General features: G+C 46.7%; 1 protein-coding gene across 1 annotated transcript in view; it reads left to right on the forward strand.

Moving 5' to 3' along the window:
- chpf2 (chondroitin polymerizing factor 2) overlaps positions 1-23,245 on the forward strand; it is a 35,035-nt gene that overhangs the window by 4,061 nt on the left and 7,729 nt on the right. The window contains exons 2-3 of the mRNA XM_067977555.1: positions 2,084-2,648; positions 22,906-23,088. Of these exons, the coding sequence (XP_067833656.1) occupies positions 2,084-2,648; positions 22,906-23,088 (748 nt within the window). The remainder of the gene's footprint in view (positions 1-2,083; positions 2,649-22,905; positions 23,089-23,245) is intronic.

Consider the following 23,245-nt stretch of genomic DNA (forward strand, 5'->3'; position numbering starts at 1 on the left):
TTTTGAAGAGTAGTCACTGTTGTAATGTAGGAAACGCGGCAGCCAATTTGTGCAAAGCAAAGGCCCCACAAACACCAGATCTTTTACATCCACCTGACAGGGCAAATAAATATACATCCCAACAAGTGTTGGTACCTTCAGAAGAGGTGGGCAGAAGTTATTGAGGGAGGAGAAAAAATACAACAACTACTACTACTTGCATTTGTATTTTTTTTATTTGTTCATGGGATGTGGGTGTCGCTGGCAAGGCCAGCATTTATGGCCCTTGAGAAGGTGGTGGTGAGCTGCCTTGAACCGCTACAGTCCGTGTGGTGAAGGTTCTCCCACAGTGCTGTTAGGAAGGGAGTTCCAGGATTTTGACCCAGCGATGATGAAGGAACGGCGATATATTTCCAAGTCGGGATCGTGTGTGACTTGGAGGGGAACGTGACTTGGTGTTGTTCCCATGTACCTGCTGCTCTTGTCCTTCTAGGTGGTAGAGGTTGTGGGTTTGGGAGGGGCTGTCGAAGAAGCCTCGGCGCGTTGCTGCAGTGCATCCTGTGGATGGTACACACTGCAGCTACGGTGCGCCAGTGGGTGAAGGGAGTGAATGTTTAGGGTGGTGGATGGGGTGCCAATCAAGCGGGCTGCTTTGTCCTGGATGGTGTCGAGCTTCTTGAGTGTTGTTAGAGCTGCACTCATCCAGGCAAGTGGAGAGTATTCCATCACACTCCTGACTTGTGCCTTGTAGATGGTGGAAAGGCTTTGGGGAGTCAGGAGATGAGTCACTCACTGCAGAATACCCAGCCTCTGACCTGCCCTTGTAGCCAGACTATTTATGTGGCTGGTCCAGTTAAGTTTCTGGTCAATGGTGACCCCCAGGATGTTGATGGTGGGGGATTCGGCAGTGGTAATGCCGTTGAATGTCAAGGGCAGGTGGTGACACTCTCTCTTGTTGGAGATGGTCATTGCTTGGCATTTGTCTGGCGCGAATGTTACTTGCCACTTATCACCCCAATCCTGGATGTTGTCCAGGTCTTGCTACATGGGGACACAGACTGCTTCATTATCTGAGGGCTTGCGAATGGAACTGAGCACTGTGCAATCATCAGCGAACATCCCCATTTCTGACCTTATGATGGAGGGAAGGTCATTGATGAAGCAGTTGAAGATGGTTGGGCCTAGGACACTGCCCTGAGGAACTCCTGCAGCAATGTCCTGGGGCTGAGATGATTGGCCTCCAACAACCACTACCATCTTCCTTTGTGCTAGGTATGACTCCAGCCACTGGAGAGTTTTCCCCCTGATTCCCATTGACTTCAATTTTACTAGGGCTCCTTGGTGCCACACTCGGTCAAATGCTGCCATGATGTCAAGGGCAGTCACTCTCACCTCACCTCTGGAATTCAGCTCTTTTGTCCATGTTTGGACCACGGCTGTAATGAGGTCTGGAGCCGAGTGGTCCTGGCGGAACCCAAAAATCGCCTTTAAAGTAGTAAAACGTCCCAAGGCGCTTCACAGGAGTAATTTTCAAAACAAAATTTAACACCGAGCTACATAAGGAGGTATTAGGACAGGTGACCAAAAGCTTGGTCAAAGAGGTAGGTTTTAAGGAGAGTCTTAAAGGAGGAGAGAGAGGTAGCAAGGTGGAGAGGTTGAGGGTGGGAATTCCAGAGCCTAGGGCCGAGGCAGCTGAAGGCACGGCCGCCAATGAAGCGATTAAAATTGGGGATGCGCAAGAGGCCAGAATTGGAGGAGCGCAGAGATCTCGAAGGGTTGTAGGGCTGGAGGAGGTTACAGAGATAGGGAGGGGTGGAGCTATGGAGGGATTTGAAAAAAAGGGTGAGAATTTTAAAATAGAGATGTTCCTGGACCGGGAGCCAATGTAGGTCAGTGAGCACAGGGGGTGATGGGTGAACGGGACTTGGTGCGAATTAGGATACGGGCAGCAGAGTTTTGGATGAGCTCAAGTTTACGGAGGGTGGAAGATGGGAGGCCGGCCAGGAGAGCATTGATATAGTCAGGTCTAGAGGTAACAAAGGCATGAATAATTTCAAATACAGGCACTGGTGCTTGAAGTTGACTGCATTTTTCTTTTTAACAGGACACGTTACATCCACACGGAACTGGGAATCCGTGATCGATTGTTTGTCGGTGTCCTGACATCCAAGGCTACCCTGAATACGTTGGCCGTCTCCGTGAATCGGACGGCGGCCCATCACTTCAGCAGGCTGGTTTATTTTACGGGGTTTCGCAATACCAAGATCCCGCATGGGATGCAGATAGTCTCCCATGGAGACGACCGGCCCGTGTGGCTGATGTACCGGACCATCCAGTACATCTACGAGCATTTTGGCAACGAGTACGACTGGTTCTACTTGGCGCAGGACAACACTTACACGGAGGCGGAGCGCATCAAATCTCTCATTTCTCACTTGAGCATCAACCAGGATCTGTACCTGGGACGGGCGGAGGAGTTCATCGGTGGCGACCCGGACGCCCGCTACTGCCATGGTGGCTATGGTTATGTGATGTCACGGAGCGTCCTCGTCAAGCTCCAGCGGTACCTGGAAAGTTGTCGCAACGACATCCTGAGTGTTCGACCCGACGAGTGGCTTGGTCGCTGCATCATAGACTTCATTGGCATTAGCTGTGTCGACAAACACAAGGTCAGTTACTAGTGAGTTTTTCCCCCTCCCTTTTCTTCTGAAGGTGCTGACAAGCTTGGATGTGACGTCTTCTTTACTCAAAGTGGTGAGAATGTGGAACTCGCTACCACAAGGTGCACTTAAGTGGAAGCTAGATAAACATATTAGGGAGAAGGGAATAGAAGGATATGCTGATGGGGTGAGATGAAGTAGGGAGGGAGGAGGCTCGTGTGGAGCATAAATACTGGCATAGACCAGCTAGGCCAAATGGCCTGTTTCTGTGCTGTAAAGTTCTATGGCTCCATGGCCAGCAGCTCCTGGTGTGGTTAGTCATCCTTCGTACGCGAGCCTACGTTGTATCGGTGGGCTTTTTGACTGTGGAGAACATCGCAGGTGAGCCCACTGCCCTCCTCGCCCACTGCCCTCCTCGCCCACTGCCCTCCTCGCCCACTGCCCTCCTCGCCCACTGCCCTCCTCGCCCACTGCCCTCCTCGCCCACTGCCCTCCTCGCCCACTGCCCTCCTCGCCCACTGCCCTCCTCGCCCACTGCCCTCCTCGCCCACTGCCCTCCTCGCCCACTGCCCTCCTCGCCCACTGCCCTCCTCGCCCACTGCCCTCCTCGCCCACTGCCCTCCTCGCCCACTGCCCTCCTCGCCCACTGCCCTCCTCGCCCACTGCCCTCCTCGCCCACTCCCTGCAACAGCATTCACTGGATAGCGACCGGTTTCGGGAACCCTGGGTGATGCTGCTCGCTCGTTACACGCTAGGGAGCTGAGCCAGTTGTAAAGAAAAGAAGAAAGACTTGCATTTATATAGCGACCTCAGGATGTCCCAAAGCACTCCACTGTCAATTAAGTACTTTTGAAGTGTAGTCACTGTTGTAATGTAGGAAATGCGGCAGCCAACTTGCGCACAGCAAGGTCCCACAAACAGTAATGTGATAATGACCAGGTAATCTGTTTTAGTGAAGGTGGTTAAGGGATAAAAATTGCCCAGGACACCGGGGAGAATTCTCCTACTGTTCTTCAAATAGTGTCAGGTGGCCTTGGTTTAACATCTCATCCGAAAAACGGCCCCTCCGGCGGGCACGGCGCTCCCTCAGCACGGCCCCTCCGGCGGGCGCGGCGCTCCCTCAGCACGGCCCCTCCGGCGGGCGCGGCGCTCCCTCAGCACGGCCCCTCCGGCGGGCGCGGCGCTCCCTCAGCACGGCCCCTCCGGCGGGCGCGGCGCTCCCTCAGCACGGCCCCTCCGGCGGGCGCGGCGCTCCCTCAGCACGGGCACCGGAGTGTCAGCCTAGATTATGTGCTCAAGTCTCTGGAGTGGGACTTGCCCCAGCTGCTGCCCCGTTGGAATTGGCTAACACAGACCTGGACTGAACCTGGGCCTTCTGATCTGTACGGCTTAGTGTTCCCATCAGGTGGTGCCTTTACTCACTGGGCCACTGTTGGAGCTAGTCAGTATTTTGATAATGCAGTTTTAGTAGATTACTGCTCTGCACATGTGTTGGTGAGTCTCACAGACTAGGCGGGTTCCAGATTTGATCCCTGGCCTGCGCTAAGTTAGTTGCTCTCAGATGGAGCAACAGTAGGGTGTGAGAATTGGCCTTAGCACCCCTGGGCTGTAGTTAAGGTCACTAACCGTTACCTAGTGACCCATGACCACCTGGTGAGTGCAGTGATGATGGGGGTGATGCCTCCATTGTTGAATAGCCCGCTGATACACTCTCTAGGTCCCCACATGAAGAATGGCCACTTGGCTGAGGCATCCAAGAGATGCTGGCGTCTTTGAAGCCATAACCCCAGTGAGTGCCAGTGCCGTCGGGGAAAAGGAGCAAATTGAAGGGGTAATAAATCTGGGAAAGGAAAGACACAGCTGCTGAATGTTCATTAAGTGGCTTTAACAGAAGGCACTAATCTGAATGTTTCCTCAGTTCCTGTCTTGTGCTGTGAACATAACTAGTAGCAGATGGTAATTTTTACACAGGGTAGTCTGTCGTTGTATCCCACTGAGCAAGGCCTCTTTGATTATATAGGATTTATTTTTAAAAATACTGAGCATGCTGGAAATGTGAAATTAACCCCAGAAAACTGTGGAAGTGTTTTTAGGTGGGGACCCTTCATTACAAATCCTTAATCTATCTTCTCTCTTTCAGAGTTTGACAGGGCATTGCTCTTTCAGCACTTTCTGATTTTATTTCAGACTCCCTTACACTGAAATAAAAACAGAAAATGCTGGAAAACACTCAGCAGGTCAGGCAGCATGTGGAGAGAGAAACCAAGTTAACGTTTCAGGTCAGTGAACTTTCATCAGAACTGGAAGAAGTTTGAGATCCAACAGGTTAGAAACAAATACAGAGCCAGAGAGAAGGGGGGCAGGGAAAGAACAAAGGAGGAAGGTCTGTCATAGGGTGGAAGACAGGAGTGATTAAACGACAAAAGGGATGATGGTGCAAGGTAAAAGGGGGTTGGTAATGGGACAAGTAACGAAACACCGTATGGTGTTGTAATGAAATTGCATAGAAATTACAACGCAGACCCAGGCCGTTCGGCCCCACTGGTCTATGTTTGTGTTTATCCTCCACACAAGCAGTAATCCTGTTCCCGTATCCCTTTATGTCCCCTGTCCTTCAATCACATATTCTCAAATGCTTCACTCACTTACTCTGGTAGTGCATTCCACAACCTCTCAACAATGTTGTTAGGGAGTTCCAGGATTTTGACCCGGTGACGATGAAGGAACGGCGATATATTTCCAAGTCAAGGTGATGTGTGACTTGGAGGGGACATGCAGGTGGTGTTGTTCCAATGCACCTGCTGCCCTTGTCCTTCTAGGTGGTAGAGGTCGCGGGTTTGGGAGGTGCTGTCGAAGAAGCCTTGGCGAGTTGCTGCAGTGCATCCTGTAGATGGTACACACTGCAGCCATAGTGCGCCGGTAGTGGAGGGAGTGGGTGTTTAAGGTGGTGGATGGGCTGCCAATCAGGTGGACTGTTTGTCCTTGACAGTGTTGAGCTGCGTGTGTTTTGTTGCAGTTGCACCATCCAGGCAAGTGGAGAGTATTCCATCATGCTCCTGACTTGTGCCTTGGTGGGTAGCCTCTACAGTGGCATTCAGAACACTGAGGAATGGAGGTAGGGAGTGGAAAAGATTGGCGTTGAGAGAAGCCTGGGGGAAAGTGAGAAATGGCGTCTTGTAAGAAGCAGCCCCCATCATCCAGCGTGGAGTGACATTGTACACGATCCTGTATCAAGCAACCTAGTGAGTCAGACGTGTGTAACCTGACTGCTTTCCAGAAGCTTTCCTTTAGAAATAATGTACTATATGCATTGTAAACATAACAGGAAGATTTTGTCAGATTGATATTTCTAGTGAAATAATAAACACGTTATTTTGCAATACTTTCGCAGCTTGACTAGAAAGACCAAACTTAGCAAATATTCCCACTGCATACCCGATATCGTTAATACAAAACGGAGACAAATCTTCCCTTTGTGTCTTTCAAATAAAACAACCTGTGGTGCCTGAAACCCTCATCCATGCCTTTGTCACCTCCAGACTCGACTATTTTGATGCTTTCCCACCCTCGACACTCTGTAAACCTCAGCTCAGCTCAGCTGCCTATATCCTATCCCTCGTCAAGTCCCACTCTACTATCACCCCTATGCTTGCTGACCGACATTGGCTCCCGGCCTCTTCCCCCACAATTCTTCAAATTTAAAATTCTCTTCCTCGTGTTTAAATCCCTTAGGAACATAGGAAGAAACATAGGAATAGAGTAGACCATTTAGCCCCTTGAGTCTTTTCCATCATTCAGTGAGATCATGGCTGATATAACTCCATATACCCGCCTTAGCCCCGTATCCCTTAGTACCTTCGGTTAACAAAAATCTATCAATCTCGATTTCAAATTTACAATTGAGCTAGCATCAACTGCCGTTTGCAGAAGCGAGTTACAAACTTCTACCATCCTTTGCGTGTAGAAGTGTTTCCTAACTTCAACCCTGAAAGTCCTGGCTCTAATTTTTAGGCTATGTCCCCTGGTCCTAGACTCCCCAAACAACGGAAATGGTCTTGCTACTCCCTCTCTGTAACCCCTCCAGCCCTACAACACTCTCATGCCCATGCCCCTCTCCCCCGCCCCCCCATAAACACTCTGTTCCTTGGACTCTGGTCTCTTATGTATCCCTCCTCCCTTTGCACTACCATTGGCAGAGCGCCTTCAACAGCTTAGGCCCCACACTGTAGAATTCTCTCTCTAACTCCTCTGCCACTCCACTGCTCTCTCCTCCTTTAAGACCCTTCTTAAAACTCATCTGTCTGAACAAGCTTTTAGCCACCCCTCCTAATCTCCTTCTCTGGTCTTTTTTTGATTACGCTGCCGTGAAGCACCTTGGCAACTTTTTTTTTTAAGATTAAAGGCACTATATAAATGTAGGTTGTTAAGCCTGCCAGCCTAATCTGTGACACATTGTGCTTCCTGCCAGGCTAATAGGTTGGGATTTACACCTAGATTAGAGCGGGGGAAAACTGATACTATTTAGCATGTCTTGCACCAGCCAGAAATCATGGTCCATGTCGGTACCAACGACATCGGTTTAAAAAAGGGATGAGGTCCTGCAAGCAGAATACAGGGAGTTCGGAAATAAATTAAAAAGCAGGACCTCTAAGGTAGTAATCTCAGGATTACTCCCAGTGCCACGTGCTAGCGAGAGCAGAAATAGGAGAATAGACCAGATGAATGCGTGGCTTGAGGGAGGGGTTTAAATTCCTGAGGCATTGGGACCTATTCTGGGAAAGGCGGGACCTGTCCAAGCTGGACGGGTTGCACCCAAGCAGAACCGGGACCAATATCCTCATGGGGGCATTTGTTGTTCTGTTGGGGAGGGTTTAAACTAGTATGGCAGGGGGATGGGAACCAAAGGGCAGGTACAGATAGGACAAATTCAGACCAGGAAACGGGAAGTAGAAAAGCAGTTAGTGACTCAGAAAGGCAAAAGAAGCAAAGGTTAAATAGTGTTCAGCACAGGAATTTGACGGGGTTAAAGGGGATATACTTCAATGCAAAGAGTATTACAAACAAAGCAGATGAGCTAAGGGCTCAGATAGACACATGGCAGCATGATATCATTGCTATAATGGAAACCTGGCTTAAAGAGGGGATAATTGACAGCTCAATATCCCTGGATAGAGTTTTCAGGCAGGATAGAGTGGGTGATAAAAAAAGGAGTGGGGGTAGTGTTATTGGTTAAAGGATCAGTTACAGTTGTGAGAAGGGATGATCTGCTAAATGGATCATCAATCGAGGCCATATGGGTTCAGCTAAGAAATAAAAAAGGGGCAGTCACACTACTATTATAGAAAGGATATTATTAAACTAGAAAGAGTGCAGAAAAGATTTACTAGGATGCTACCGGGACTTGATGGTTTGACTTACAGGGAGAGGTTAGACAGACTGGGACTTTTTTCCCTGGAGAGTAGGAGGTTAAGGGGTGATCTTATAGAAGTCTATAAAATAATGAGGGGCATAGATAAGGTCGATAGTCAAAATCTTTTCCCAAAGGTAGGGGAGTCTATAACGAGGGGGCACAGATTTAAGGTGAGGGGGGAGAGATACAAAAGGGTCCAGAGGGGCAATTTTTTCACTCAAAGGGTGGTGAGTGTCTGGAACGAGCTGCCAGAGGCAGTAGTAGAGGCGGGTACAATTTTGTCTTTTAAAAAGCATTTGGACAGTTACATGGGTAAGATGGGTATAGAGGGATATGGGCCAAGTGCAGGCAATTGGGACTAGCTTAGTGGTATAAACTGGGCGACATGGACATGTTGGGCCGAAGGGCCTGTTTCCATGTTGTAACTTCTATGATTCTATATGATTCTCTGACTATGGACCCCCGAATAGCGAAAGGAAGATAGAACAAATATGTAGGCAAATTTCTGAGTGCAAAAATAAGAGAGCAATAATAGGGGACTTCAACTACCCTAACATCAACTGGGATTCAAACAGTGTGAGGGGCACAGAGGGCGCAAAATTCTTGATCAGTGTCCAGGAGAACTTTTTGAACCAGTATGACAAGCCCAACAAGAAGGGATGCAATTCTAGATTTAGTCCTGGGAAATGAAGATGGGCAAGTGGGTGAAGTGACAGTGGGTGACCATATTGAGGATAGAGACCACAATTCAGTTAGTTTTAGCATTATTATGGAAAAGGACAGAGTTAAATCAGGAGTAAACGTTTTAAATTGGGGGAAGGCAAATTTTACAGAACTAAGAGGTGATTTGGCAGAAGTGGACTGGACACAACTACTTGAGGAGAAATCAGTGGCAAGCCAGTGGGAGGCACAAAAAGTGAAATTCTACAGGTACAATGTAGACACGTCCCCTCAAAGAAAAAGGGTGGCACTGGCAAATTTAGAGCCCCCTGGTTGTCTAGAAGTATACGGGACAAGATAAAGCAGAAAAAGAAAGCTTATGACTGTCACAGAAAACTAAATACTGCAGAAAGCCTAGAGGAGTATAGAAAGTACAGGGATGACGTACAAAAGGAAATAAGGTAAGCAAAGAGAGGGCATGAAAAAATATTAGCTAGTAAGATTAAAGAAAACCCAAAGATGTTTTATCAGTACATTAAGAACAAGAGGGATAGCTAAGGAAAAGGTGGGACCTATCAGGGATGATAAGGGTAACTTGTGTAGAAGCAGAGGATGTGGGTAGGGTTTTAAATGAATATTTTGTCTCCGTATTCACAAAAGAAAGGGATGATCCAGACGTAGTAGTTAAAGAGGAGAAGTGTGAAATATTGGATAAGTTAAACATAACAAGAGAGGAAGTACTAGAGGGACTGGAATCCTTGAAAGTTGATAAGTCACCAGGGCCGGATGGATTGTTTCCTAGGCTATTGAAGGAAGCCAGGGAGGAAATAGCGGATGCTCTGAGGATCATTTTCCAATCCTCACTAGATACAGGGGAGGTACCGGAGGACTGGAAGACTGCAAACGTAGTACCATTGTTTAAAAAGGTTACGAGGGAAAGGCCGAACAATTATAGGCTGGTCAGTCTTACCTCAGTGGTGGGCAAACTATTAGAATCAATACTGATAGATATTGTCACTTGGAAAGGCATGGTTTAATCAGGGATAGTTAGCATGGATTTGTTCAGGGAAGGTCATGCCTTACAAATCTGATTGAATTCTTTGAGGAAGTGACAAGGAGGATTGATGAGGGTAGTGCAGTGGATGTTGTCTACATGGATTTTAGTAAGGCATTTGACAAGGTCCCACATGGCAGACTGGTTAGAAAGATAAAAGCTCATGGGATACAGGGAAATGTGGCGAATTGGATCCAAAATTGGCTCAGTAACAGGAAACAAAGGGTAGAAGTCGATGGATGTCTTTGCGAATGGAAATCCACATATGGCTTGGATAATCTAAACAGGATAGAGGAGCAAAGGGATCTAGGGGTACAGATACACAAATCACTAAAAGTAGCCACGCAGATTAATAAGGCCACAAAAAAGGCAAATCATGCACTGGGGTTCATTTCTAGAGGGATAGAATTGAAAAGCAAAAAAGTTATGTTAAACTTAGTTAGACCACACCTGGAGTATTGTGAACCGTTCTGGTCTCCATGTTATAAAAAGGATATAGCAGCACTAGAGAAAGTTCAAAAAAGATTCACAAGGATGATACCACAACTGAGAGGATATCCTTATCAAGAAAGGCTAAACAAGCTGCGGCTCTTTTCTCTAGAAAAGAGAAGGCTGATGGGTGACTTGATAGAGATCTTTAAGATAATAATAGGGTAGATGTAGAGAAAATGTTTCCATTTGTGGGGGAGTCCTAAACTAGAGGTCATAAATATAAACTAATCGCTGATAAACCTAATAGGAAATTCAGGAGAAACTTCTTTACCCAGAGAGTGGTTAGAATGTGGAACTCGCTCCCACATGGAGTAGTTGAGGCAAATAGCATAGATGGATTTAAGGGGAAGCTGAATAAACACATGAGTGAGAAAGGAATAGAAGGATATGGTGATAGAGTTAAATGAAGTAGGGAGGGAGGAGGCTCGTGTGGAGCATAAACGGCAGCCTAGACCTGTTTCTGTGCTGTATTCTCTATGTAACACTCTTGCGTCCAAGTCAGAAGGTTGTGGGTTCAAGCCCCACTCCAGAGACTTGAGCACAAAATCTAGGCCGATATTCCCAGTGCAGAGGGAGAGAGTGCTGCACTGTCGGAAGTGCCGAGGCCCCGTCTCCCCTCTCAGGCACTCATAAAAGATCCCACGGCCACAATTTTGAAGAAGAGCAGGGGACTTCTCCCCGGTGTCCTGGGCAATATTCATCCCTCAACCGGCATCACTAAAACAGATTATCTGGCCATTATCACATTGCTGTTTGCTGTGTGCAAACTGTCTGCCGCATTTCCTACATTACAACAGTGAATACACTTCAAAATGATTTCATTGGCTGTAAAGCGCTTTGAGACGCCCTGAGGTTGTGAAAGGTGCTATAAAATGCAGGTCCTTTCTTTTTTCCTTTAATGTCAATCCCTGAACCCCTCAGCCCGCAGTGTGCTTTCCCGTGGATTTTTGCAGCCATTTCAATAATGTGTCACTGGCTTTTTATTTCAGTGGAGCTGCTCCAGGAAGTTTCTGAACTTGATCCCACCGGATGTTTTCAGCAAAAAAAAATCAAATAAATTTAAAGTAGATATATCATTTTCATCTATCAAAGGATTTCCTTGTTTCTTTAATTACTGGGACTATTTAGTTTTTGACGACTAATGACCTTCAATTTGAAACACATTTTGGAATTTTGTTGTGACCATTCATTCAATGAAGCAGCATGCCGTAGATGAGAGGGTTGTCCTATGAGGAGAGATTAGAAGGTGTTCTCATTGAAACATATAAAATTCTTAGAGGGCTTGACAGGGTAGATGCTGTTTCCCCTGGCTGGAGAGTCTAGAACTAGGGGGCATGGTCTCGGGATAAGGGGTCGGACATTTAAGACTGAGATGAGGAAAAATTTCTTCACTCAGGGTTGTGAATCTTTGCAATTCCTTACCCCAGAGGGCTGTGGATGCTCAGTCGTTGAGTACATTCAAGTCTGAGACTGATAGATTTTCGGACACTAAGGGAATCAAGGGATATGGGGATAGGACAGAAAAGTGGAGTTGAGGTCGAAGATCAGCCATGATCTGATTGAATGTCGGAGCAGGCTCGAGGGGCCGTATGGCCTACTCCTGCTCCTATTTCTTATGTTCTTATGTAGCTTGTAGGGAGACCATCAGTCGGTATTCAGTACTTTTAAGGTCCATTCATCCTGATGGGGTGCCACTGATTACTGACGCACAGACCTCACGCCATTGACGACCCTATTCATCAGCCTGATTGACCCGGGCTCTATAGAACTGGTGGCAGAGGCACTTTGTCAGTTACAATCTCCTCAGCTTTTGAATGTTTGACTTTCCCCAGTGTACATGCCTCTGACAACCTTGTGGGCTGCCATCTTCTCTAGGGTCCGGGGCTCCAGTCTGAATAATCCATTCTACATCCAATCCGTATACACAAATTATTCATTGTGACAAAGGGTCGCATATGAAAAAGGACAGGAAAAGACCAATCATAGATACATAGAATTTTACAGCACAGAAACAGGCCATTCGGCCCAATGGGTCTATAATAATGTTTATGCTCCATACTAGGCTCCTCCCACCTTACTTCATCATCTAGCACTATTAACACATCCTTCTATTCCTTTCTCCCTCATCTAGCTTCCCCTTAAATGCATCTGTGCTATTTGCCTCAACTACTCCTTATGGTAGCAAGTTCCAGATTCTAACCAGTCTCTGAGTAAAGAAGTTTCCGCTGAATTCCTAATTGAATTTATTAATGACTATCTTATATTCATGAAGCCTCGTTTTGGTCTCCCCCACAAGTGGAAACATCTTCTGTACATCTATCTATAGAAAAGAACCCAGCCTGTTCAGTCTTTCCTGATACCAGAACTGAGAAGTTATAGCAATCATCTGGTCAAAGAGGTGGGTTTTAAGGAGGATCTTAAAAAAGGAGTGGGAGGTGGAGAGGTGGACTATCCTAAGGACACAATATCAGAGCGTGGGGCCTAGGTGGCTGAAGGTGCGGCTGCCACTGGTGGGGTGAAAGGAGTGGGAGATGCACAAGAGGCCTGAGTCGGAGGATCGCAAAGCTCTCGGAGTACTGTGGGCCAGGAGAAGGTTACAGGGATGGGGAGGGGCAAGGCCGTGGAGGGTTTTCAGTGGCAGAAGGGTCGGTAACCAGAGGACACAGATTTAAGGTGATTGGCAAAAGAGCCGGAGGCGACATGAGGAAATATTTTTTTACGTAGCGAGTTGTTATGATCTGGAATGCGCTGCCTGAAAGGGCGGTGGGAACACATTCAATAATAACTTTCAAAAGGGAATTAGATAAATACTTAAAAAGAAAAATTTCCAGGGCTATGGGGAAAGAGCAGGGGAGTGGCACTAATTGGATAGCTCTCTCAAAGAGCCGGCACAGGCATGATGGGCCGAGTGGCCTCCTTTTTCCTGTATGATTCTATGATCTACTAGAACATTTCTTCCAATCAGTACCTGGGAGATTTGGAAGTAGCTGAAAACCTCTCAGGGCCATCACTAATTTTCTAGAACAATAAGCAAAACAACTACTTGTACTGTTTCAAAATGTTCCCCAGGCGCTTTACAAGGACATCAGGCGGCACTGAGCAGGATGTGGGAGAGATCTTAGATTACATTGTGGCCAAAGAAAGAACGAACTTCCGTTTCTGTAGTTGGAAGGTCATGGTTCAAGCCTTGCTCCAGACACTTGAGCCCATAACCTAGGCTGACACTCCAGTGTACTGAGGGATCGCTGCACTGTCGGAGGTGCTGTATTTCAGATCAGGCCTCAGCTGCCCTCACGGGTGGTAAAAGATCCCCTGGGATTACTTGAAGAGCAAAAGAGTTCTCTGTGTCCTGGGCAATATTTATCCCTAAACCAACACCACCGAAAACAGATTAACTGGTCGTTTCTCTCATTGCTGTTTGTAAAATCTCACTGTGCGTAAATTGGCTGCTGCGTTTGCCTACATAACAACAGTGTCTGCACTTCAGAAGTGGCTGTGAAGTGCTTTGGGTGTCCTGAGGAAATGAAAGGCGCTATATAAATTCTTTCTTTCAAACAAATGACTCTAACAGGTTCATGTGAAAATATGCAGATAGTATCAGGTGATATCAATAATCTTTTTACACTTATTCTGGCCAGGAAATTGGCATTGTTTGGGAAGTTAGTTACATAGTGTTAGCGTGGATTCATCGTTGCCTTTAATTCAACAGTCCAAAATCCACGCTAACACATAGGAAGACACAATTAATTGCTGACCCACTGGGCTGGGGGGGGGGGGGGGGTGTGAGGGGTTTGTTGCAGTAGATGAGTCATCTTTGCTTTATTCATGGCATTGATTGGAGTGTCTGTGTCCAGGAAGGCATATATATTCAGCAGGTTTTGAACATTTAGTTCTTCCTGTTCTATTCTATTGCACCCTGTGTAGAGGTAAGCACGGCAAGGCTCCATGGAGAAGATTCAACCTCACATATACGTTTGTGTTACAGACGCTGGTCCAGGTTCAGTATGATTAGTAGAGTTAGTGAAGTATTGAATCTTGCTATCAATAAACTCGGGAGATGAGTTAAATATTGTAATCTAGTGGAATCTGCTGTGTTGATCTTTTGCTGTTGTTTCATTACAACTACGATTAAACTAAACGTGACCTGACACGATAGGAACAGGAGGAGGCCATTCAGCCCCTAGAGCCTGTTCCGCCATTCAATTTGATCATAGATGGAATTAAGATTCAGATCAGCTATCCTCCTAAGCCTTATCTTATCCTAAGCCTCGTGGACCGGCCATGATTATTATTCTGTTATCTGAGGGCTAGAACGCTAGAGATCTTGTCATTTCCAGTGAGCAAATTATAGTTACAGGGGTGTTCTGTTTGTCCGTGGCAATGCTATATTCCCAGAAGTGATGTGTATAAGGACACACTTTACTTTGTAAGGACTGAGGGCACGTTATGGGAGGGGTTCTTGCACTGAGTAGGAGAGCAAATATCTAGTGCAACCAGAAAACTAAACGGATGCCTCGAAACTCTTTGCAGAGCGGGGGAAACGCTGGGCGCTGAGCAGGAAAAAGAGCTGCCGGAGAGCTCCCATACTGTGGAAAAATACCCCAGTAAGTTTGGGGTACGGTGGTGTATTGGTTATGTTACTGGACTAGTAATCCAGAGGCCTGGACTATAATCCAGACAATGGGAGTTCAAACCCCACACTGGCAGTTTGAGAATTTGAATTCAGTTTTTAACAAAAATCTGAGAATAAAAATCTGGTATCAGTAAAGGTGACCAGGAAGCTGTCAGATTATCATAAAAACCCAACTGGGTTACCCGGTCTGGGCCTATATGTGACTCCAGTCCCATGCTAACGTGGTTGACTGTCTGAAGTGGCCATTCAAGAACCAGAGGGGCGATGAGGAGAATTTGTTTTACACGGCGAGTTGTAATGATCTGGAATGCACTGCTTGAAAGGGTGGTGGAACCAGATTCAATGGTAACTTTCAAAAGGACATTGGATAAGTACTTGAAAGCCAGGGAATACTTTTCAGTCTATGATTTTATGTCAAAGAACACAGTATACCCTGTAATCGGCACAGGCACGATGGGCCGAATGACCACCTTCTGTGTTGTAACAAACTTGGATAGAACCTTGGTTAGACCACACTTGGAGTATTGTGCACTGTTCTGGTCTCCATATTATAGAAAGGATATAGAGGCATTGGAGAGGGTGCAAAAAAGATTCACAAGGATGATACCAGAACTGAGAGGATATCCTTATCAGGTAAGGCTGGACAAGCTGGGACTCTTTTCTCTAGAAAATTCTAGAGAAGGCTGATGGATGACCTGACAGAGGTCTTTAAGATATGATAGAGTTCGATAGGGTAGATGTAGAGAAAATGTTTCCACTTGTGGGCAGTCCAAAACTAGAGATCATAAATATAAGATAGTCACTAATAAATCCAATAGGGAATTCAGGAGAAACTACTTTACCCAAAGAGTGGTTAGAATGTGGAACTCGCTACCACAAGGAGTAGATGAGGCGAATAGTATAGATGGATTTAAGGGGAAGCTAGATAAGCACATGAGGGAGAAAGAAATAGAAGGATATGCTGATAAGGTCAGATGAAGTAGGGAGGGAGGAGGCTCGTGTGGAGCATAAACACCGGGATAGACCAGTTGGGCCGAAAGGCCTCTTTCCGTGTTGTAGTTTTGAAGAAACTCAATGATACTATGATTCAGTTGTATCAAATCGCCACATTGCAGGAGTTCAAGGGGAAGGCCCAGTACCACTTTCTCAAGGCAACTAAAAATGGGCAATAAATCGCAGCATTGCCAGCGACGCCCACATCCCAAGAATGAATTTAAAAAAGCTGCCAACACCTTTTTAAGAAAGGTGAAGAGGAGACAATTAGCAGAGAATTATTTTAAAAGAAAAACGGGTACATTGAATGGGTTTAGGTTTAATGTCTCCCTGCAGACCAAAAGGAGTAACTAACAAACTGCATTCTCTGCTGCCTCCCTCCTCACTCCTGTACACTTGGAGAATGGCCCTGCTCCCTGTGAGGAATTCCAATCCCACCAGATCCTGCTTATGACAAAAGAATGAATTGTCAGCAAAGCAGGAACGATTGGGGGTGGGGTTGGAGGATGAGAATGGGAAGGAAAAATCTCAAATTCATTGAGAGCTCTCAGGGACAAAGTGGGTCACTATGTTCCAACATAAAACCCTCCCCTGTCAGCACCTACGTGTGGAGAGCCTGGCTCTAATTATCGATAATTTCCTCACTGGAAATAACACGAGACCTCTAGTATCCTAGCCCTTGGATAACGGAAGAATGATCACGGTTGGTTCATGAGGCTTAGGATAAGATTAGGCTTAGGAGGATAGATGGAATTAAGATACAGATCAGCCATGATCTAATTGGACGGCGGAACAGGCTCGAGGGGCTGAATGGCCTCCTCCAGTTCCTATGTTCCTATCTTGTCGGATCACGTTTGGTTTAATCACTAGGGAACTGGTCAGAATTAACTCAAACTACGGTCTGAACTTCCCTTTTATACAAAGCTATTTTTTCCCCCAAGGAGTGTAATAGAAGTTTGACCACAAAACTGTTCCAAATGTCGGCCTGGCGTGTGCCTCGTCCAAAACAATTCCCCACACTTAAGTGGGTAATTCAACCGCGTGGTGTGTGGCACGAGACGCACAAACAAACCATTTGTCTAAACTCCGAGAAGACTCGGACCTTCAGGCACCCCCCACATTCACCACCAGCTACATGTAGAATGCTAATTGCAGGGGGTAATTCTTGAAGTTTACGTGGGTGAGGTGCTCTTTGAATATAGAGTTCTACTCTTCTCCCCAAACCAAATAATAAAATCTGCTCGTGCAATGTTTAATTTCGACTTTAAAAAGAAAAGAAGGAACTTGCATTTATACAGCAGCTTTCACGACCTCATCGTCCCAAAGCACTTCACAGCCAATGAAGTACTTTTGAAATGTAGTCGCTGATGTAACGTAGGAAACGCGGCAGCCAATTTGCGCAGAGCAAGATCCCACAAAAAGCCACTGGACTCCCCACCCCACCACTGAGAAAGTCAAGGGCAGGGCCCAAGTTCACAATGCAGGACATCACAAAAAGATGTGGAGATGCCGGTGATGGACTGGGGTGGACAAATGTAAGGAGTCTTACAACACCAGGTTATAGTCCAACAGTTTAACCTGGTGTTGTAAGACTCATCACAAAAAGAGGAACAGAGAAGGCAAGGCAGATTGCGAAGTAGTGGTTGGATAATGAAAACCATGGGTTTTAAAAGATTTTAGGAGGAAGGTCAAGAGTGGTTATAAGACTGAGATAGAAGGGAGGCGGAGAGAGAGTTTTAAAAAAAAATAGTCTGGCAAGTACCCCAGAATACTGGAACTTGTGACTGTGAGAGGTGAAAGAAAGAACTTAGCACTGATATAGCTCCTTCCAGGACGTCCAAATGCAATTTACAGCCAAAGAAGTACTTTTGAAGTGTAGCCACGTGGCAGTCAATTTGTGCACAGCAAAGTCCCACAAACAGCATTGTGATAATGAGCAAATAATCTGTTTTAATGATGTTGGTTGAGCGATTAATATTGGCCAGGATACTGGGGAGAAGTCCCCTGCTCTTCAAAATAGTGCCATGGGATCTTTTACATCTGGGTAGACACTCCGGCAGTTTTCATGATGATTTTTCCTGGTCCCAGCCCACAAATTGTATTATTTAATTCAATTTGACCTTTTAAAAATATTTGTTCTTGGGATGTGGCCGTCACTGGCAAGACGAATTCCCTCCCTAGACCTCTGCCTTTCCACCCCTCTCTCCTCCTTTAAGGCACTCCTTAAAACCTACCTCTTTGACCAAGCTTTTGGTCACCTGTCCTAACATCTCCTTATGTGGCTCGGTGTCAAGTTTTGTGTGATAACACTCCTGTGAAGCACCTTACTCCTAATTCCACTGATGCCTCACAACTGAAACAAGAACCCAGAGGCTTTCAAGTTAGAAACGGCACTTGCTAAAATGAATGTGTTCCAACAGTGCCACCCGTACCTAATTTTCCACAGAATGGTGACTCAGAGCTAAAACAGATGTTGTTACTGCCCATCCCTAGTTGCCCTTAACCGAGTGTCTTGCTAGGCAACTTCAGAGAACAGTTAAGAGTCAACTGTGTTGGTGTGGGGACTGGAGTCTCGTATAGGTCAGACCGGGTAAGGACGGCAGGTTTTCTTCCCTCAAGGACTCTTGTGAACCGGTTGGGTTTTTACGACAATCATGGTCACTTTTACTGATATCAGCTTTTTATTTCTAGATTTATTTTTTTTAAAACTAAATTAAATTCTCAAACTTGCCCTGGTGGGATTCGAACTCTCAACCTCTGGGTTGTTAGTTTAGGACCAGAGCCACTCGGCAGTAGTAGTAGCAGCTCCATCAGCATGCTGCCAGCATCCGTGGAATTGCGTGTGATGGGAGTCAGCACCATCAAGAGGAGAAATAAACCTTCACCAAAACAGTTGGTGACATCTTCACCTTCAGTCTTGTTTTGCGGCTATTGAAATATTTCAGACCATTTGTGCTGAGATGTTTTTTTTAATTGAAGGGTTGCATCGCCTGATCTGTAATTTTGCTCCTAATTCCACTGATGCCTCACAACTGAAACAAGAACCCAGAGGCTTTCAAGTTAGAAACGGCACTTGCTAAAATGAATGTGTTCCAACAGTGCCACCCGTACCTAATTTTCCACAGAATGGTGACTCAGAGCTAAAACAGATGGTTACTCGTAAGAACCTGTTTGGAGAGGAAGGGTGGGGGGAGCATTTAGGCACCTTGTGATTTCACATCAAAGCTCACTGCTGTTCAACGTCACGCAAGTCGTAGGTGTTCAGATACACAACCATTAAAGAGTGGAAAGAATAATCTCCTGGACACACTCGTGTCTGTAGCAAAGCATTCATGCCCTGAGATTCACCTACGGCTCATCTGTTTACAGCACTGCCTAAGGTCTGACTTCAATCCCCGCCGCAAACTCCATTCCCTGACTACTGACTCCATCCCTCTTCCTGGCCACTGTCTGAGGCTGAACCAGACCGTTCGCAGCCTTGGCGTCCTATTTGACCTTAAGATGAGCTTCCGACCCCATATCCGCTGTATCACCAAGACCGCCCGTCTCCGCCTCTGCCTCAGCTCATCTGCTGCTGAACCCTCATCCACGCCTTTGTTACCTCCAGACTCCACTATTCCAATGCTCTCCTGGCCGGCCTCCCATTTTCCGCCCTCTATAAACTTCAGCTCGTCCAAAACTCTGCTGCCCATATCCTAACTTGCACAAAGTCTTGTTCACCCGTCACTCAGTGCTTGCTGATCTACGATGGCTCCCAGTCCGGGAATGCGCGATTTTAAAATTCTCATCCTTGTGTTCAAATTTCTCCATGGCCTCACCGCTCCCTATCTCTGTAAAATAGATAAATTTCTAGATACAAAAGGCATCAAGGGCTTTGGGGAGAGAGAGCGGGAATATGGTTTTGAGACAGAGGATCAGCCATGATCATATTGAATGGCGGAGCAGGCTCAAAGGGCCGAATGGCCTACTCCTGCTCTTATTTTCTATGTAACCTCCTCCAGCCCTACAACTCTCCGAGATCCCTGGGCTCCTCCAATTCTTGCCTCTTGCACATCCCCGATTTTAATCATTCCACCATTGGCGGCCGTGCCTTCAGCTGCCTAGGCCCTAAGCTCTGGAATTCCCTCCTCCTTTTAAGACGCTTCTTAAAACCTACCTCTTTGACCAAACTTTTGGTCACCTGTCCTAATATCTCCTTATGTAGCCCGGTGTCAAATTTTGTTTGATAATCGCTCCTGTGAAGCCCCTGGGGACGTTTTACTGTAACGTAGTATAGGCGCTATATAAATGCAAGTTGTTGAGTGGCTGAGCCATGATCCCTGGCTTGTGCTGAGCTACTTCATCTGAGCTGGGGCTTTGGGAGGGACACTGAAACCTCCCCTAGGGCTTCTTCCCCACTCCTAATCTCTAGGCAGCGGCCCCGTCGGAGAGTGAGAGGCTGCGAATACCGGCGGACGATAGGACTGGGTTTGGCCGTGTTGGCGCCTGAGGACACTCATGGACTTGATTTTATTTCTTAAAGCAGAGGCTCATTTCTCCCATACAGTGTCCCGTGAGTAGAGGTTTTGCTTTTCCTGATTTGGCAGAATCATCAAAGATAACTGCAGCCCTTCCCCAGACATCAGGGGTACATGTGTCAGCAGGTATCTACCTACCTGTTCCTTCACTTCACTCCTGGGCCACTGGAGCCTGCTCCGCTTTGCCAGCTTTTCCATGCTGCCCTCCCCCTCTGCTATCCTGTATTTAAAGGGACGCTTGATAAACACATGAGGGAGAAAGGAGTAGAAGGATATGGTGATGGGGTTAGATGAAGTAGGGAGGGAGGAGGCTCATGTGGAGCATAAACACCAGCATGGATCTGTTGGGCTGTAAACTTTATGTAATTCTGTTTTAACTATTCACACATCTTCTGGGCCTCTTTATATCTTTCATTTCTCTTAATTTCTCTCATCATGCCTCCTTTTGTCTTATGCTGTTATCACTTTTGCTATTTAATCACCTCCTGTTCTCCACCTATTACTTTACAGATCATTCTTTTTCTTTTCTTGTGTACTTGGTCATTTTTTCCCTCTCTGTCCCTTCTTCCCTTGCTCTGTTCCTCCTTTATAAACTGTTCATCCGTAACCTCTTCCATTTATGGACCTGAAACGTCAACTGTTTCTCTCTCCACAGATGCTGCCTGACCTACTGAGTGTTTCCAGCACTTTCTGTTTTATTTAATTTCTCCCATTTAGTTCTGTATCTTATATTATTGCGGTATTAAGAGCTTTGATTGAAATTGACATTAGAAATGAGGCAAAGCTCAGAACTGCATCATTTTAGACTTGGAGGCCCTGGTCCGAGGGGACTTTGACCATTGAAGTAATACCTAGAGGTGAATTATGGGAACCAAGCTCTCTCTGCTGTGCAGAACACGACTTCTGTATTTTGTTGTAATCTCAAATATGAGCTGCACCCTCAAACTTGAGACAACTCCCCCCCCCCCCCCCCCCCACAAAAGAAGGTTGAACTACTTCAGTACCCCCTCCCCATGTGTCCCAAGTATCTGCAACGCTTCTGATGGGCCTCTGAATCTCCCTGGGGGGTGCTGTGTGAATGAACACTGTTTGCCCTTTCTGTGAGCACAAGGGCGGTCAGTTACTATGGGCAGGGCCACTGCTTTACAGTCAGGACATTGTGCCACTCGCCCCATATTTATTTTCTACTATCGTTGGCTGTGGGAGACAGGGTTATCCCACCCTCTCTAGTAACTTGAAACTCTTGGGGAGGGCGGGGCAGTGGGATTAGTTTGGGATTGATACAGGGCTATGGGGAGAGCGGGGCAGTGGGATTAGTTTGGGATTGATACAGGGCTATGGGGAGAGCGGGGCAGTGGGATTAGTTTGGGATTGATACAGGACAATGGGGAGAGAGTGGGGCAGTGGGATTAGTTTGGGATTGATACAGGGCTATGGGGAGAGAGTGGGGCAGTGGGATTAGTTTGGGATTGATACAGGGTTATGGGGAGAGAGTGGGGCAGTGGGATTAGTTTGGGATTGATACAGGGTTATGGGGAGAGAGTGGGGCAGTGGGATTAGTTTGGGATTGATACAGGGTTATGGGGAGAGAGTGGGGCAGTGGGATTAGTTTGGGATTGATACAGGGTTATGGGGAGAGAGTGGGGCAGTGGGATTAGTTTGGGATTGATACAGGGCTATGGGGAGAGCGGGGCAGTGGGATTAGTTTGGGATTGATACAGGGCTATGGGGAGAGCGGGGCAGTGGGATTAGTTTGGGATTGATACAGGGTTATGGGGAGAGAGTGGGGCAGTGGGATTAGTTTGGGATTGATACAGGCCTGTGGGCAGAGTAGCGAAGTGCGGTTAGTTTGGGGCTGCTGTAGCAAAGAGCCAACGCAGACACAATGGGTCGAATGGCCTCCTTTTAAGCTTTAATGATTCTAGCTGTTTGAACCTGCCACTATGGTGTAACGAATTCCCTGTGATGTTTCAGATTGGGATCTTCATGTTGAAAATTTGACCTGTTTGGAAAGAAGTTGATCCTCGGGTAACCTGAGGGGTCCCAGATTAGTATTAACGTCCTAATAGGAGGACTGAACGTGCAGTGGGTTAGACACCGGCTTTTGACCTCTGGGTCAGCGTTCGGATCCAATCCAGACAGAGGAATGAAGGTTGTCTGTGTCTGGCTGTGAGGGCCCATTGTGATCAGGGCAATCTCAATCCAGTGCCATTCGCTCGTGGGCACCACGGTGTAAAGCTGCTGCTAATTTGGCACTAGGCGGCGTCACTTTGGTCGTCTAACTGGGAGAGACTACAGAGCAGTGACATGGGAAATGAAAGGTAGTCACACTGGTGACTGCTGCAATAGGGCACAGTGTTAGGCTGTGCCTATTACTGCTACAGAGTAGAGGGAGCTTTACTCTAGGTGTGGGTGTCCCTGTTTACGTTTGATACTGACACCGGGTGCCTGAAATGGGAAGTATTCTGTTCCCCAGCGCTGACCTCTCACTGTGCTTGTTGTTTCAGGATGCGCACTACCGCTCCTTCCAACTGGGCAAGAACACAGACCCAGATAAAGAGGATAGCAGCGAGTTCAAAAAAGCCTTCACCATTCACCTGGTATCAGATCCAGTGCTAATGTACCGTCTTCACCGGCGCTTCAGTGAGATCGAACTAGAGAGAACGTACCGGGAAATCGGAGAGCTGCAGGTAATGTTGGGGTGGCGATCGCTTAGATCAATAGTGAGGGTCACTGGTTCACAGTCCAATTCAGTTTTTATTGCTCTGGATTCCGGGATTTTTACCGTATTGATTCCTCTGATTCCATCTATTTTACCACGAAAACCACAAGTCATTTATCACAAGG

Source organism: Heptranchias perlo, chromosome 3, assembly GCF_035084215.1.
Source record: "Heptranchias perlo isolate sHepPer1 chromosome 3, sHepPer1.hap1, whole genome shotgun sequence".
NCBI lineage: Eukaryota > Metazoa > Chordata > Chondrichthyes > Hexanchiformes > Hexanchidae > Heptranchias > Heptranchias perlo.